At 40.5% G+C, this 17,870-nt stretch overlaps 3 protein-coding genes and 1 non-coding gene across 4 annotated transcripts in view; 2 read left to right on the forward strand and 2 right to left on the reverse strand.

Annotated features, from left to right (window-relative positions):
- The window catches only part of lpcat3 (lysophosphatidylcholine acyltransferase 3), a 12,013-nt gene extending 8,116 nt beyond the window's left edge, over window positions 1-3,897 (reverse strand). Inside the window, exons 1-2 of the mRNA XM_068735868.1 lie at window positions 3,640-3,897; window positions 1,591-1,698 (exon numbers count right to left, since the gene is read on the reverse strand). Of these exons, the coding sequence (XP_068591969.1) occupies window positions 1,591-1,698; window positions 3,640-3,724 (193 nt within the window). The 5' untranslated portion in view covers window positions 3,725-3,897. The remainder of the gene's footprint in view (window positions 1-1,590; window positions 1,699-3,639) is intronic.
- A 602-nt stretch (window positions 3,898-4,499) lies between these two features.
- On the reverse strand, window positions 4,500-4,556 carry LOC137891769 (U7 small nuclear RNA). Its single transcript, XR_011105369.1, has one exon. It is a non-coding gene; the product is annotated as a U7 small nuclear RNA (small nuclear RNA).
- A 1,468-nt stretch (window positions 4,557-6,024) lies between these two features.
- Window positions 6,025-10,112, forward strand: tpi1b (triosephosphate isomerase 1b). Its single transcript, XM_068735707.1, has 7 exons — window positions 6,025-6,226; window positions 7,908-8,031; window positions 8,536-8,620; window positions 8,782-8,914; window positions 9,033-9,118; window positions 9,211-9,298; window positions 9,380-10,112. The coding sequence occupies exons 1-7, from the start codon at window positions 6,118-6,120 to the stop codon at window positions 9,496-9,498; spliced, it is 744 nt and encodes a 247-aa protein (XP_068591808.1). The 5' UTR covers window positions 6,025-6,117; the 3' UTR covers window positions 9,499-10,112.
- A 1,637-nt stretch (window positions 10,113-11,749) lies between these two features.
- On the forward strand, window positions 11,750-12,966 carry LOC137891362 (adult enhancer factor 1-like). Its single transcript, XM_068735932.1, has 2 exons — window positions 11,750-11,972; window positions 12,078-12,966. Exons 1-2 carry the CDS (start codon window positions 11,810-11,812, stop codon window positions 12,719-12,721), a joined length of 807 nt encoding a protein of 268 aa, XP_068592033.1. The 5' UTR covers window positions 11,750-11,809; the 3' UTR covers window positions 12,722-12,966.
- The last annotated feature ends 4,904 nt before the right edge of the window (window positions 12,967-17,870 follow it).

The following is a 17,870-nucleotide window of genomic DNA, read 5'->3' on the forward strand; positions in this document are numbered from 1 at the left end:
CTGGGAGAGAGAGAGAGAGAGAAGGGTGGGGGGGGGGTCAGTCAAGTGTGACCTGTAGGGCTGGACATGAAAACAGCATTTATTTCCTCCTCAGTTCAGTATTGGCAGAGATGGAGACAGAACAACAAGGCACATCCACAACATAGTGAGGATCGCTCTCAAAGAGGGTCGGAAGTAAAAAGCATTCCACGAGGAAAAAAAGACGAGCAACAGACCTGCTGTAAAATCCAAGTGCAGCCACAACAGAACAAAGAAAAGAGAGAGAAATTGATGTTAGCAGTTGGTGTTTACTCCAGTCACTCTCATCCATGCGGACGCTCCATCCATGCATCCCATCTGGAGCAGCATGCGTGAACATTGTTGTCACTTTGGTCATTTAGAAAAATATAGGTTTTGATAATGTCATTGTTATGCAACACTGCAAAACACTCAGTGGTTCCAGCTTCTCAAAGGTAAATGTTTTCTTTGTCCTTCTTAGCAACTGATGAGAACTTAGACAATAATTGGCAGGCTGATTGATGACTAAAACAGTGAGATTTGCCTGTTATCATTTACCACAGCTCAAGGAAATCTATTGTACCACATTGTTGTTGTCTACAAACAGTCCAAATTCAAAGATCTTTAGTCATATGTGGCAAAAGAAGGTGTTGAATATTCACATTTGAGAAGCAGGAACAAGCAAATGTTGGGCATTTTTGCTGAGAAAACAAGTTATCAAATTGAAAAGCTAATTTTCTGATGATTGATTCTTTAGTTTATCTTTGCAGCTCTAAATTGAATATCTTTGGGGTTTGTACTGTTGGTTAGACAAAACAACCTGAAAACTGCAAAATTTGTAATTTATATTTTTGAGAAATGAATCAGCAGTGGTTACTCGCAGCCCTCAATGTACTGTATATATTGCATATCAAAACTTTAATTTAGAGTTGTCAAACCTGCTGGCGTATTCTGTTAAATAGCACCACATTTGCTTCCTCTTCAACCCGGGAAATTAGTTAATAGTGGATGATTCATCCACATTAAAAGTCAATGTTCAAACTAAGAAACAAAAGTGCTTTCTGTTTAAGTCCAGCATTTCTTCTTGATGTCACATTAAAAACAAGTTCCAAAGGTGAACATAATGTTTATATGAAGATACGATCATAGAATGCTGGCGACAATTTCTAAGCCTATGGCATCTAACATATTGGACCTTTATCCAATCATAATACATCATTGTGGAATTCAAAAGAAAATTAAAAAGGTATCTAAAATCTTGTCCTTAATATCTTATGTAAGAACGCGTGCAAAGCGTTTAAGTGCGCCGCGCCGCTGGTTGTTGGACCACTTTCTTTAACACGGGGGTCTCCATTTTGTTCATCTCCAGCAGTGTCATGGAGCATTTTTCTAATTGTCTAGCGCACACAAGAAGTGTGGCACCATCAAAGGCCGGAAAGAAGACAAGAGCCAACAAGTTAACAACAATGTAAACAATGCAGAATTCAACAAATCCTTTCGGAGGATGAAAATACATTCAAAACTTTTGTTAGACCTCAAGGACACACACAATTTCGGTAAGTTTCAGTGAACTGAACTCGCTCTCTATCTCACCAAAGTTGAACGCTGCTAGAGCCAGTCCAGAGAAAGTGTGGAACAAGTGTATAACTGTGGGCGGCTGGTAGAACAAGAAACGTCGGTACACCAGAGCACAGGGATAACCTGCAGGACAGAGAGGAACAGAAATGTTAATAAAGCTGAAGTATGTGTCTTCATATCAACCAAGTGAGACATTGTTGACACCCGATATCAAGGACACTGACCTTGTGGTATAAACACACGGCGCACGCACGCACACATGCACACACACGCACACGCGCGCACACACACACACACACACACACACACACACACACACACACACACACCAGTACCAGTACCAGTGGTACTGGTGTGTGTGAGTGTGTTGCCGCAAATCTGGCACCTCAAGGAGAAAGATAGGAGTATGGAAAGGACAAACACTCACCGGTTCAGTTGGACTCGTTCTTGATCACATTTGACTCATTGATATTTAGACACTGATGTAAACATGTTTCTTTAAACTGCTCCATTCAAAAATATATTTGACAGAAGCCTGTTATTTTAAATTGATTGATTTTTATTTGTTGAGATGACCAATTCCCTGAACCTTTGTCCTTCTTGGGACAAGCTCCATAATGAGTGGATATCAAGGCCCTGCAGCAGATTAAATGCAGTTTAATATAAATTATAGCTCCATTATATCTGTAATGTAAAGAAACATTCAAGTAAGAAGTCTCCATCTTTCTTTACTGGGTTACTTTAAAAGTCATTTTCTATATTTTCTGAATGAATTGGTCTCACTAACAAGTATTGTTGGTGTGGCCAACGCCTGATATAGTTAGACCTCCATTGTCCAACCACTAAGCACACTATTGCACTAGTGGGTGACATGTTCCTTCATGATGACGAAAATGGCCACTGTGGTTTATTTTAAGTGCTGCCATAAATATTCAATGTTGCATATTAACACTAGTGTATGGAGCTGCTGTAGGGCATTTATCATCTGAATCACGTGTGCACAGTCTTTCAGGACACAGCTACATGTAGTTACTACATGGCTACAAAATTATGCAAGATGCATTGAGCAACAGTGGGACAAGGAAGCATGCAACAGGCTGACTGGAGGGTTTTTCTGGCCGACTAAAGCGTGATCTGAGAGGCCACGTTCAGTCTATCGCATTGTTGGTGTGAGGCAACACAAGAGAGAAACACAGATGTGTCCATGTGTCAGACCAAAGTTCAGAGAGGACAGCATGGAGGACGCCCTCCCCCCACCCCATCCACACAAAGACACATACCCATGCCATTCAGACCCAGTAGTCCTAAAGTAGCCCCATGTGTTACAAGCTCCAATCAAACACCCTAACCCACAAAAAGTACATTCTGGCCTTGTTAGACAAATGTAAACCCCTCAGAGTCTGTGTCCCCTCTACTCAACCGAGTGGAAAAATGGGGGGGGGCATATTTTGGCAGTCTGTGCTCATTTTCTATGTCAAATAATTTCCCTCCCCCAACAACATTGGGACCATCCTCATCACCAACGCCGGTCTCATACAAACATGACAATCCAACAGACGAAATCATGTTGGTGGTCTGCTTTGTGTTGCAGTCATGCTACCTTGAACCCAATTTACTAGCGAATTAGCTAGTCCAACAGTAGGACATTTATGAGAGAAGATTCCGACAGTTGGCATTAAATGACACAACACCAAACAATTCACCACACACGGGCACATTCATCCCATTTGTCAACAGCCACAAGTTAACTGATGGTACAACAACTTAGCCGTGGGTTGATGGTGTTTTGAAGGAAACGTTGTCTTCTTTAACGTTTAAGAGTGTAAGACTTACCGTGAGTGGTTTCTCGGGACACATATTAAGCTAACATTACGTGAAATAACACGGTAGTAGACCAATACAACTGGGTTGAAGCCTGTAGCTGTGTCACAGTAAGAAGACCTAACTAAGCGTTGTTAGCGGTGCGTGTCTCTCGGTTAACAGTTACAACGGAGCTCTTAAAAACTGTCACCGGGATTAACGCCATGTCAGCTAGCTACCGGAACAACGTGAGGTGAAACTCACCGATTAAAATAGATAGAAGTAGTCGAACCGCTGGCTCCGGGGATCCTAAGGACTCCGACAGATTCTCCAGCAAGGGAGCCGCCATCTTGCTTGTGGGCGGAAACGTCTCTTCGCGACGGTTCAGTGAACTCTACTGACTCACGGCAGACATTCAGGCGCACACACACTCCAGTGTTTTTAAGCCGTTGGACGCTTCAACCTCCTTGAAAGTTAGACCTGTGATTCTCCTCCCACTTCTCCCTCCCCTATCTTTACCACACTTCCATGGGTACCGCGTTCACTAAAGATTGGACTAGTGGGCTGAGAATGATATAAGTGAAGCAAACCAGTAAACTAGTGCAGTGCAGCGGGTGAAGATTAACCAGATTAACTGATAATAGTATCAGTGGGCCCTCTTGTGACGACTCGCAGGAACCACATTATTAAGTAAAGGTCCACCACAGACATGTAAAATCTAATGATTTGTTTACCACAAAAGTGCAGTTACACATCACTAAAATTTGATTCTCATCAAAACACCCTAGAGATTCAAAGTATTTAAATTACATGAATAAAGTTTAACCACCGGACACAATATACCACGTCACTGACATGTCAAGGATATACACTGTATTTACTGTGGAATTGATCATGATAACATAATCTGATTATAACGGTAGGGACCACTGTTAATGTTAAATATGGATATTTAAGAACAGTACCAGACCTAAAGTAAAGGTAGTGTTAAGATAATTCACTTGAGCCCAGTCCAGTCATATTCTGATTTAATCATGTATGAATGTTTAAATAGTTAAAGCACTACACAAAGATAATCAACTGAGAGTTTCATAAGAAGTAATTAATTGTTTTTCACATCATGAGTGGGCTTCTCTTTAAGAGAAACCTGCTAGACAAATATCTAAAGAGCAAATAGATTCCTGCAGATTAATAGGGAGGCTGGCAGTATTTGTACACTATATACATACCCTATCTCTACGGTGTCATTGTGTAGCCACTTACAACAAACAAAGTAACAACAATAACAACAACTTTTGAGAATATTATTGTGACAAACATCGCCTCAAACTCCTGTAAATTCAACTTTATGCGCGTAAAAACTGTATTGTTTACGGCAGTGCAGGCTGGGTATGCAAAACAGGGTGGTAAATCCACCAATCAGAGAGCTTCAAACTGTGGCTCTGGCCAGGACGCACAAAGGATTGTGGGACTTTTGTCGTCTCAGCCAATCAAACGGTTGATCGTCATGGCTTGTGCCTCAAATCACACTGTTACTGTATATCATTTTTGTGATGAACGTGGTCAATGTTGCTGTTGTTATTGTTGTTGTTGTTGTTGTTGTTAGCATTGCAATAAAAGAAATTAATGTTGACAAGTCTTACGGTTTATATTACAAATATTACATCTGCATTTATAATTTGATAAGACTAGTGTGGCTTTGATTTATAATAATTTCCTTCAAAGTAACTGTAATATGTCTGATTATATTGAGGCATTTTAAAAAAATTGGATTGGGTTCTCATTTTTGCAGAAGTAAACAAGAGGTTGTGGTTAAAGATCCTTTACTAAAGTAAAGTCACTCGCCACTTTCAAAACTGCACTTAAAACTCACCTATTTAAACCTAGTTATGTATTTTTTTGTATTGTTTATTACTGTTATAATATATTCTCTCAGCCTTGTTTGTAATGTTATACATTTTATTATTTCAGTCCTTACCATGTAAAGTACATTTGAGTACCTTTTAAAGCTCTATACAAATACAATGTATTATTATTATTATTGGTAGAATAGATTTCTGCACATTTAGATCTATGCAGAGAACACTTTATTTTTAGTTTTTGGTCTAAAGGACCTTCATCAGAGCATACGTGGTTTTATCACTAATGAATACATGTAAGAGCATTGTAACGATGTATGTGGAGCCAATTTTAGATACTTTGTATACTACTGGGTAGATTAGTATTGCATATCATATGCTTTCTAATGTAAACAGTAATTAGTAACTATAAGTGTAAAATAAATGCAGCTGAGTATAACATACTCCCTACATATTTCCCTCTGGAATGTAATGGAGTAAAAGTATGAAGTACCATAATATGTATATACTCAAGTGCAGTATAAGTATGAACAAGTTGTACTTAAGTACAGTATTTGAGTATATGTACTCAAATACTGGCATTTGGTATTTAAGCCTGCCTAACCCTAACCCCCGTAACAGTTAGTCCTTGTATGGGAAAGTTGTACACAGAGCACCTGAACGCAGCACGACTGCTGCTCTTCCCCTTCCTTCTCAAATGGGGAGACGCGTTCACGGGCGTGCCTCCATTAACCAATGGAGCTGACAGAGAGGAGGGGTTAACTCTTCCACGTTAATAAATACTCTGAGCTTCTTTTTCACGTCCGCTCTCTTACCCCGGTGAAGGTAGACCACGGTAGCGTTTAATTCTCGGCAAACACCCCCCTTAAAACCAATCGCAATCATGAGCAGGAAATTCTTCGTCGGTGGAAACTGGAAGCTGAACGGCGACAAGAAAAGCCTCGGCGAGCTCGCGCAGACCATGAACGCTGCCAAGGTGGACCCCAATGTCGGTATGTGCAGGTTTTGACAGCCGACGTTTTTTTGTCACCAAATCCCTTTTTTAACATTTATAATTGTAGCCACTTGCTTTCTGACTGTCATCACAAAAAATCAAATTACAATAGCTACTTGTTTGTGTGTCGTTTCCTCATTTTAATGTTCCAACCGAATCACTCCGACTCAAAATGGCTCGGCCATTCAATAATTCAATGACACCATTAACATCACAGACAAACATCTGCTTAATTTGATGACCTTTTTTAAAGTTGCATTCAGTGTAATCTCTGTATATTTATTTATTTTTTACACTAAGCCCGAGACAGAAATGTTTAAAATGACGGATGCTTGGGTGGGATTTGCAGTAATGTCGGTGGTGGTGGGTGTGCGTTTCCAGCGGCACGTAGTCCAGCAGACGGATCTGCTTTCGCTGTGAGAGTGTATGGTGCATTCAAGTCGCTAATGATGTCGCTCGTCTTTCATCTGCAAACTGATGAGAATACAGTAGCCTATTGTAAGCTTCGCTCTGCACGTTGAGGCAGTTTGTCTCGTCGATGTTTTTTTCCTGCATGCCCTGAAGTAGACATTCCTCAAGGTTTTTTTTTTTATTCCGTGCATTATACTCTGCTAGAAAATTAAAACGAGCCTTCAGACGTTGGCTTTGTCGAGGCCTGTTTCCACTGTCACAGAGCCAGTTGTGCTCTTCCTGCAAAGTTTGTGTTATGCAACTGTAACGTTGTGTACTATCACTCTATTCAGGCTACCACGGTTCGGGCTATCCTTGGACCTTGCTCCATTAATTAATCCACTCCGGTACAGCACCAGAGAGTGAAACTCAAGCAGACTTTTCCCACCGGCCTCCTTTTTTTTTTTTTTTAAAGTCAAAGTTCAGCAGTTTCCTATCCCAGACTGATTTTCTTCACATGTTGGATATTTAAACTCTGGTTCTTTCCTCTGACCTCTGCAGAATGCGGCCATGTAGGCGACCTTTAGGAGGCTGAACTCAGACCTTTTAATGCAGAGCGGCCCGGCCGTGGCTGTGGACAAATGACCTTTACCAAACCAATAATAACAGGTTTAATATAGACTCTGCTAACCCTAAAGATATAGTTTCATTTTGAATGTCAGTGTGTTGACTTTACTGCACTTTAATTGACCCATGCAGACTGTGCTGCTGTTGAATTTGGTCAAATCTTGTTTGCACAAGAGAGCAAACATTGTTTGTATAAACGTTATCAGATTAAATAAAGTTACACCGTTTATTGTGAGAGTTTCATGATTTGCTTTTGAGTAGCTGTAGTAGTACACAAGTATATTGATGGAGCTTATTTGGTTGGATGGACACATCTGGTGCTTGTGTTTTGATTTCAGTGTCGCTACAACAAGCATAACTAATGTGAGTAAGCTTTTAACCGCATGTGAAAGCACTAATAACTTTAGATTTAGGCTCAGTGGTGGCGGGTAGTCCTTTAATCACAGGGCTGATGGTTTGTATGTATTTACCTGTATATGAGAAGTGTAATAAAGTTTAAGTATCTTTAAGCAAGGACTGGAATCCCCCTTGTATGTGCAGTTAATGTCTTCTAACATTGACATCAAGGAAGTTGGTCTAAAATGTCTTGATGTTTGGTTTTATGAGTGACTCTCTGCAGAAAACCCTAACCTAAGCATTGTTTTCTTCTTCTGCACTCACAGAGGTGGTGTGCGGTGCTCCTTCAATCTACCTGGACTTCACCAGGACCAAGCTGGACGCCAAGTTTGGGGTTGCTGCTCAGAACTGCTACAAAGTTGCCAAGGGTGCCTTCACTGGGGAGATCAGGTAGGCCATGTGTCCATCAGAGGACAATAACCTGCAGATCAGAATCAGGAATACTTAACTGATCCCCGGGGGGAAATTGGAACAGAAAATACAAATAAGGCTATCTAAATGTAAATTATAAATATAATGCTACAATATAGAACACAATATATGCAGGAAATACAAGTACAAAACAAGGAAAGAAATGCATGATATATGTACATTAAACACGCACGATATTCAACCACGGTGTAAATATGTGAATGTAAAATGTTGAGAAGCGGGATCTATTAAGTGTGCAAGAATAGTATAAATAAGAGTATTTCTTGAAATGTACAGTATAATGAGCAAATGAAGAAGAATTGATGAAACCACTTCATCACACACTTCATACAAAATCCTCTGGGTTATTAGGTTTGATCACTAATATAACATCTTGTTCATGTTTCTTATCACTGTAATAAAGTTGTTAAATGGAGCACATTTTATTATTTAGTGTTTTATTGTATGAATTTCTGTCTTCAGCCCTGCAATGATCAAGGACTGTGGAGTGAACTGGGTGATCCTGGGACACTCTGAGAGGCGCCACGTCTTTGGAGAGAGTGACGAGGTAATTCTGGAAGACTTTATCTTCTTCCACTTTGCACCAGCTTTATTGTCTAATGATGCTCAGCGCTAAATGGGAAGAGTTGCATCCATTAAGTTCGATGCACAAAAAACACACCATTTCTCCTGTGTACACTCTGTGATCAGATGCTTGTGTGTTGTTAGCTCATTGGTCAGAAGACGGCCCACGCTCTGGAGAGCGGTCTCGGTGTGATCGCCTGCATCGGCGAGAAGCTGGACGAGAGAGAGGGCGGCATCACCGAGAAGGTTGTCTTTGCTCAGACCAAAGTCATCGCAGGTACGCACTAGGGAGTGTAAATGTTGTAACTCACAAGTTTGTGCAAGCTAGAGTGTGGTGGAAATTCAGAGAATTTGAGAAAAAGAAATTCAAGTCTTATCGCACGTCTCTCTCGCAGACAATGTTAAGGACTGGAGCAAGGTTGTGCTTGCTTATGAGCCAGTGTGGGCCATTGGCACCGGCAAGACTGCTTCCCCACAGCAGGTAAATATATATAATGTAACCACTGAAAATGATTACCGCAATGTCTTCACGTGACTCATCATTATGTGTCCGTTTCCCGCATGGTGTCTCAGGCTCAGGAAGTTCATGAGAAACTGAGGAAGTGGCTGAATACCAACGTGTCCGAGGCTGTAGCCAACTCCGTGAGGATCATCTATGGAGGTCAGTCAGTGCGACGAGATTGGTGCCTGTCGGCATGTTCTTCTTTTTGATTTCCCCACATGAATCTATTCTTCTTCTCAGGCTCTGTGACCGGCAGTACCTGCAAAGAACTTGCCTCCCAAAAGGACGTTGACGGGTTCCTTGTCGGCGGAGCCTCTCTCAAGCCAGAGTTTATCGAAATCATCAACGCTAAGGCATAAAAAAATAAAAATAAAAAACGAGCAGCTGCGATGTGACCACGTCCAGATCAGAGGCCAACTCCATTCAGACGATTCAGTTCCATCATCCTTCACTCTCAGCACTTAGTCCTCTTCCCCTTTATTTTCAAAAGTATTTGTGTAATGTTGTCATTCACTCCTTTTCCTTTCTTTTTTGTTTTGAAATGTATTTCGTCATGAAGAAAAAGGGACAGGTTGACACATGCACTGTACCGCATTGAAAAGAGTTAAGTCCACTGAGAATAGTCTGTGTGCAAACTAACTTCCACACCAAGTGCTCAAGCTATAAAGACTTACAATTACACCTTGAGGTGGACGGCCAGTCCGCGCCTTTACTTGAAGAGTTTACCAACTTTTTTGTGTAAACAGTGTCACAGCTCTTTTGTCAATCAGTTGTATTTGTCTTTTTAATATCAATGTCTCTTTTGTGTAATTATGATGTTCTGTGGCTTTTACCTCCCTGTAGACGTGCATGATCCACTCGTTCATTGGCTGGTTTTGTCAAGAACGGGGCAGCCATTTCATGTTAATCATATTGTGTCATGGCCGACGGGTGCAAGGCTGTAAGGAAACTATAATAAACCGTTTAGAGACTGTTTCAGTGTGTTGGATTGTTTCATTTCTGTAAGTTTATCAAATTTTTGATTCCATATTATCTATATCTTATAGAGATTGTGTGTGTGTGTGTGTGTGTGTGTGTGTGTGTGTGTGTGTGTGTGTGTGTGTGTGTGTGTGTGTGTGTGTGTGTGTGTGTGTGTGTGTATACACACCAATAGATTGCGTAACCTGCTGTGTGTTCATGCACAGTTGATCGTGGTATTCTCAAGTTGGCAGGAGAGAGAGTATCTCATTACAGAAGTGACCTCCTTTAAAGACAATGCCATGCAGGGAAGCATTTGACAGCTATTTTTATCCCGGCACTGAACTAAAGCAGACATGCAGCAGTGAAAGACTCATGTCTCGGGACATTCAATTCTAGTTGTACAAATTACAAACTTTTATACAGAACTAATCGAGACTAAAGAACTTCGTTAAAATAAATCCCAAAGCACACTGAGGAGTTTGGTCACCACATCTTGTGTTTGTTGTAACATATCTTATAAGATCTAACTAGTCGTCTTTGAATTAAGCCTGGTTGGTTTTTAACTTCTAACATATTTCTAACTCTCTCATACAAACGACACTTTCATCGTACTGGATCCAGACGTCTACACTGACAGCACAAACCGTCTCGGAGCTCAGGTCAAAACTGAATTCACAATCTGTCTTCAGCTAATTCTTTTAGCCAAATATTTGCTATCATAAGTGTCTTTGTCGTCTTTATATTCTCAGTGTTTAAACGGCCACAGTACTGAACCACTTCCAGTCACAATGCTGTAGGTACAGTACGTACAAGAGGACAAAATAACCAGAACACTTGTAGAATGATGTACTAAAAAGTCATTTTTAAAATAGGAATATTTTTTCACATAAACAGGAACATAAAACATTGCAGCATCATTATCAAAACAGAAGAATAAAACATTTACCAGTTATAGTATATAGTATAAATGTAAATACTTACGTTGTACCACAAAGACACCAATGCATTTCATTGCAATGCATTTGGCCCAGAGTCCCAGAAACTATCCAGTGCTCCTGGAATATTACCTTGCTGTAGGTTAGTGATAATTCGATGAAACACAACTTTCATTAAAAATACACACAATGTAATCAATTAAATTGAAATAGATTTTGACATTGAACAGTATAAGAAATGGCCTCTTGATTGGGCAAAAATACAGGAGCCCCCTGAGGGTGCTACCATTTTTTATAGCACATACTCCAAAATACTACATCCAGCATTGATTTCATAGGATTTTAGTTTTCGGCATAACATCAAACCCAAAATTTCAAAAAATCTAAATCAGCAGATGCCAGGTATTATAAAAGAAATTGTATTTCCCTTTAAAATAGCAACGAAACTTTCCATTTGAGGATCCTCATTTATAAACAATAGCCCTTTAATAGGGCTATTGTTTATAATCGTAAGGTTTAAAATGTTATATTTTAATTGAGTCAACAAATACTGTGTGAATGTACTGCGCTACATTACGTCACACGGTGCTCCTCTTATTAAGCCCGCCCCCCTTCTGCAGCCTGGTGCCTTACCTTTGCACCCCGGTCCAGCAGGGAGCGGTAGTGCCCCATGTTGAACACTTTGTGTGGCTCAGTCTCACGTCCGTGTTTACAAGCGAAGCGTGACGTTCCCAGCTCAACTAAACGCGTTTCTTTTTATCTGTAGACGTCCAAAATGCAGTCACTGAGAGCGTTTCTCAGCGAGAGACTGACAGCAGCGGCGGAGGAGATATTTGGAGCTGTTGAAAATACAATAGCCGAGTACAAAGAGGAGATTTCTCGGTCCAAAGATTTAGAAATTAGTCGTCTGAGGATGCAGCTGAGGCTTCTCAAGTCAGGTTGGTTTCAATGGAAGCCGCGTGCAACCAAATCTCATGTAGCTCTGCATTGTTTGTTTTAGATGCATGCCATGATTGTGATGACAGTATTGTCTTTTCACCTAGAGCCACGGTTGGATAGATGCCTCGGAGCCCAGCTGCAGCAGCTCACCCATCACCACCCTCCTCCTCTTCCTCCTCCTCAGCAGCTCCATCAGTCAGTCCCTTCAGTGGAGCCTCCTGAGTCCCAGCACTGTGAGGAGGACGGGAGCGGCAGCATGGAGCAGGAGCATCCGGAGCCCTCTCAGGTGAAGAAGGAGCAGCAGCAGCTGAAGAGCCACAGGGACTTCTGGAACGGCCACGAGGTAGAGCAGCTCGAGAGCCTCGAATCAGACATCAAAGACTTCATCTTGTCTCCTTCCAGCCTGAGAAGCAGCCTGCAGGACCCCGCCGTGCTCTTCCACCCTTACCACAACAACCACGGCGAGGAGGGCAAAGAGAAACCCTACTGCTGCTCCGTTTGCGAAAAGCGCTTCAGTAACTGCTCCCACCTCGCAGCTCACATCAGGACGCACACGGGAGAGAGGCCTTACAGGTGTGACATATGCAGAAAGACTTTCGTCACAACGAGCGCTCTGAACAGACACCAGACGATCCACACTGAAGGGAAACAGTTTGTCTGCAATTATTGTGGTAAATCCTTCAAGTGGATGGAGTCTCTCGGCAGACACATTAGAAGCGTACATAAGAGAGAGAATGTGCCTGTATGACTCTCATTTAAATACACTAATGTCCACTAGATTAGTCGTGTTGTTACTGTATGTTAGTCATCTATGAGTTTAAAACATCTGAACAAAGAATGTAGTGTTTTTCTATGTTTTGTGATAAATTATATTGTGCATGGACCTCATTAAGCATTGAAAGCCTGTACTTTGTTGAAATTCATTGAAAGGTATAGCATTTTATAAATAAATTATGGTGAAAGTTTTATTCCAGAATAAAATGTAACTCCTGGTATTGTTGGATGTGTTATGCTTTCTGCTGCAGGAACATAATAAGGGAAGTTGCACTGTGCTCCAGTAGGTGGCAGTAACAGCATTTCATTCACAATTTCACATCAATCTGGAGTATCTGGCAGCGTTCAGACTCTTGTGCCTAATGTACTGAGTATGTACTTCTTTTCTGGGAATTGAAAGTACTCTGTCAGCAGTCCTCTTACAGTCAAAATATTCAAATTATGAGGGTGGTAAGCCATTATTCCGAATGGTGAAAAGCAAATAAGTGCATTTACTCAAGGACTGGAATTTAGAATTTTGAGGTTCTTATATGTTACATGAGTATTTCCAATATATGTTACATGAATATTTCCAATTTCAGAAGTAAATATCGTACTATTTACTCCACTACATATATTTGTTACATTTCAGATTATGACTGCAAAATATAATGGAGAAACAAATGATGTATTAGTATATATCAAGAAACCCAGCAGTATATAAAGTTGTTAAAACTAGCTCCACCTTTACCAGCTGCATCATTAAAGTAACGCTTGCACATTAATGCATTGATAATTATAATTCAGTAATACATATTACTCTGCTTTGGGTTTCAGTGTCCTGGTATTGTGCATGCTGGCTCACCACCATGGTTTATTGGAACACTTGGTCACACCTGTTATTTTACATCTGTGAAAAGTCAAAATGTCTGCCAGAAAAAGGCCTATGTACTTCATACTTCATAGCAACAATTTGGGAAAGCCCTGACCTGTTTCAGAGTGACAAGGCCCAGGGAAATAAAATGAGGATGTTTTTCTGAGTGTGTTGTGGTTCACTGACCTCGAGCCTATTCCCAACACCTTTGAGACGAACTGGAACGCCGACTGTTTGCCAGGCCTCATCACCCAACATCAGTGTCATGGAGATCTCATGCTCTTGGGGCTGAATGGCAGCAAATTCCCGAGACCAGGTCCCAAAACTCTTGTTGAAAGACTTTTTTTTCAGGACTCTAGATACAGTTAAAGCAGTTTATCAAAGTCCATGGTTTGGGGGTGAGATGTTCAGGGGCTCTAATCTTCAGGTGTCCACACACTTTTGTACTGCGTTGACAACTTTGGCAAAAACTTTAACTAACTTGAGAAGTCGCTCTGGTTCACACATGAAACAGTCAGTCCACATTCATCCTCAAAATGAAATAAGACAGGATTCCCCCTCCCCCACTGCCCTCTCTATTCACTGTCATTATGAAGCCATTTCTTATATTCAGGGGTGAAATTGAGATTTGTAGTGTAGGGAGCTGCGATTCACACAGTGTGTATACAGTATGTGCAGCAGCAGAAGTGGTAGAGTTCAATCTTTTGTGTCATGAATAGTAGATTCAAGTACTAATTAGTTCAAGTAAAGAAATACAGAGATTATTAGATCAGGTTCAAGGAGCCCTACCTATTCAAGGAGTCAATACAAACATTTAAATAGTCTTTTTCAGTTTATACTTTCTTATTTTTCATGTGTCAGCTTGCTCAATAAACAAATAAATTAAAAAAAAACTTAAAATGATAGTAACTGTGCTAAGTGTCGAGCGCCTGCACTTCATTCATGCCTCAATGTTGTAGAACATCTTGTTGAACTGGAATATTATTCCAGGGTACACTCACTTATTGGAGAGAGATTATTCTGAGAGCTCTCATGTACATTCAGGCGCTCTGTGCAGTAAACCACTTACTACAAGTGAGCAGAGCAAGCAATTAAAACCATGACACAATATCTCTTTGAAATTGATCATCTGGATTAAAATAAAGATGAATTATGTGATGGGGCTCTGCTCAAAGTGTTGCTTTGAACACAGATGTTGCCACTGATTATATGGACAAGTTATACGACATCACTTACAGGTGTAACTGCTTAAGTGTCCCTACAGTGGAAACAACTTTTTTGTATAATTTTAAAACTTCTCTGCTGTTTGGTAGACTGTTTCAGACATTATCAGCAGGTTTTACGCTGAATCTCCAAAAAGAGCAATGTGTTTCCCATTAGCTCTGTGGCCAAAGGGCTCCCTCGCTCTTTGTTCCCTCTTAATGGGTACACAATGTTTCAGGTATTGGAGGAAACAAATATATTTGCTGAAAATATCCTGCCGTCTTAAAGAATTGGTGGTTTATTTTGTCATTTTGTTTCGTAGGTCTCAGTTGATCATCTTTATTCCAACACGCCTGTGACTGCACAACAAACCTGCAGGATTGATTGATTTTTATCATTCTGGATACTATAAATATATAAAAACATGACATGGTTTTGTCACCTCAGGAATCTTGACCTTGCGATTGTTTGAATCTTCTAGCTGCGAATGTGCAGAATTATATGAATGAAATAGTCCTCATTTGGACCCATTGAGAATAAATATATCAGCATCAAAATCCTTCTTTCCACTACTTTATATATGCTGCTGTCATACTTAACACAAACCATGTCCTTAAAATATGTGTTCAATTTAAAAAATATTTCAAACCCAACATTGTGTTTGGTCCAACAGAAGCTTTACAATAATCAATGATCACCACAGTGATGTAGTTGTTTTTTATTCCAACACGCCACTGTTTTCTATTTCTATTAAAGTGAGCTTACACTTAACAAACCAGCTGTCTAATTTATCGTTCTTTTTATATTAATGAAAAATGTTGTAGTACAAGACCACTACATACACACACGCATCCATTTCTACACATGCTTGTTCATTATTCCTTTCATGGAGGTCTGGGGCGTCTCCCAGCATGTACTGGGCAGGTTAAAGAAATCATAGAAGTTTAGCTTTAGAAATATGAAGATAAAAAAATGCTGGAAACACTAGCTTACTTTGTACATTGAACACCAAGAAAAGACAAGAAAAACTCCCAAGGGAAAAACATAGCTCAAGTAAAACCAAAGGGGGGCCTTCCACACAAGATAGATGAGTATGAAACAGACACCATGACTGCTTCTCCAACTGTCATCACCTCTTTGTGTCAAACAGCTGTTGTTTAATAAATGGGTAGCCAGGATCCTTGTAGACCTATTCGTTTCAACCCTGTTCCTCGACCCACAGCACATTCATTTATTTTGTTAATCAAATCATGGACTGTTTTAAATGTGGTCTAGGTATCATAATGTAATTGCCAATGACAGTGAAAGCTTTCCATTTTCAGACCTTAACTGGACCTGTTGTAATCTTGAAGCTGGTTGCTGAGATGTTAAAGATGCTAGCAAGCTCCCTGGTGTGTGGTGGAAGGAGGCAGAGACCTCTGGTCCCCGCATGTTGTCTACAACCACTTAAGAAATGCTCAGCAATGCCTTATGAGGATCCTGTGGGATCATCTTCTCCAGGCTGGAGTGGAGTGAGGAAGAGGTCAGAAGAGACTCATTGTACAGGTGAGAGGAGGTGAAAAAGGCAACAGACTCTGTGCTCAGTTAGCACTTGTGCCACTTTGCAGGTTGTCTTGATGCTGCTGGCTGCAGATGAACGAGATGTTGCTCAATCAGATTTTATTGCCCTTTTATATATTTCTGTATCTAATTGAATGGGACCAACATAGGAGCTCTAATGTAACAGTAAAATTGGAGATGACAGTCCTAACAGGTGTGTAGTGACAAAAAATGGACCTTGAGAGAAGCAGAGTAGCAGTGCCCAGGCAGAGAGACAGCGGGCCGGCGCATTACAGAGTTAGTGGTGGTCATTAGATAAACTTTATGAAGTATGACAGCTCCAGCAGGAGGAGAAAGATGGTTTAGGAGCAGATACAATTGCAAAGTGTGTTAAAACTGTGCCTCTCGGGCAAAATAGAGCTTGAATGAAAAGTGAAATTACAAAAAAAGAAGGTATTTTTGCTGGACGGAGCTGTGGGACAGGGACTACACCAAATCAGTCACTGTTTGCGCAAAGGACAAAGTTCAAGCATCAAAACCAAACATAAGATCTATGATAGTGTAGCTTTACATAGTCTGTGAAAACATTTGGAAGGTGTTGTGTCAATTGTGTCAAACGTCTGTACGAATGCTTTCTTTGGGAAATGGCACTGGGGATAGTTAGAGCTCATTGTACGTAGAACCAGCTTCATATTCACCTGTTTTGTATTTATGCATCTTCCAACAGTGTGCAAATGTGAGGGTGTGTGTGGTTTTCTCATTTTTATTTCACTCTTGGAAATTTTGGAACAAATTGTTTATCTGAGTGTTCAAATTAAGGTGTAAGTATTATTAAAGGGAACATTTTAGAGTCAATTAGGCTTGCATGATCTCTTCTTTGGTCATAATTAAGCAATTTAAACCTTTACACTGTAGATACAACCTGGCTCTGATTAGATGAGAGCATGAGAGCAAGGAGGATGTTGATCTGTGGCCTTGTTTGTTTAATCCACACACATTTGTATCACATGAATCTAAAGTGCTCACAAATCATTTGTAGTATTTGCAGTCTTGCTGCTACCAGACTGCGGTCTGTCATCAGTGACAATACATGTAATTACAGATAATTTCATAAAGCACAGGGATGCACTCAGCAGTCTTAACCTGACACTGTGCATTATCCTGATGCACTAAACCGTTCATATGTAGTACTAAAAGTAGGGCAATATGAAAGAATAAGAATTATTTGCAAATAATTGTCCCAGATTTAAAAACAAGAGCCGCTAAGAATAACCTTTATTTGACATCTTAAATTGCTGGAAGAGGCTGTAGTAATAACTCCAGGTTGATATGAAATGCAGCGTTCAAACATCTTTCATCCACACCTTTCATAACATCCTTATCCGCCCTGAGAGAGGGCTGATGAAGTGTTAAGAATATCCCCCAGATGTGGTGCCACCAGAGGGGAAAATCAGATTTGTCCTGCTAGAGGATACTTTACATTATGTTGACACACTTATTGAAGGTGACTTTAAATGACACACAACCT

Source organism: Cebidichthys violaceus, unplaced genomic scaffold (genome assembly GCF_023349555.1).
Source record: "Cebidichthys violaceus isolate CVI_PGR_0920_01 unplaced genomic scaffold, fCebVio1.0.p SCAF_7, whole genome shotgun sequence".
NCBI lineage: Eukaryota > Metazoa > Chordata > Actinopteri > Perciformes > Stichaeidae > Cebidichthys > Cebidichthys violaceus.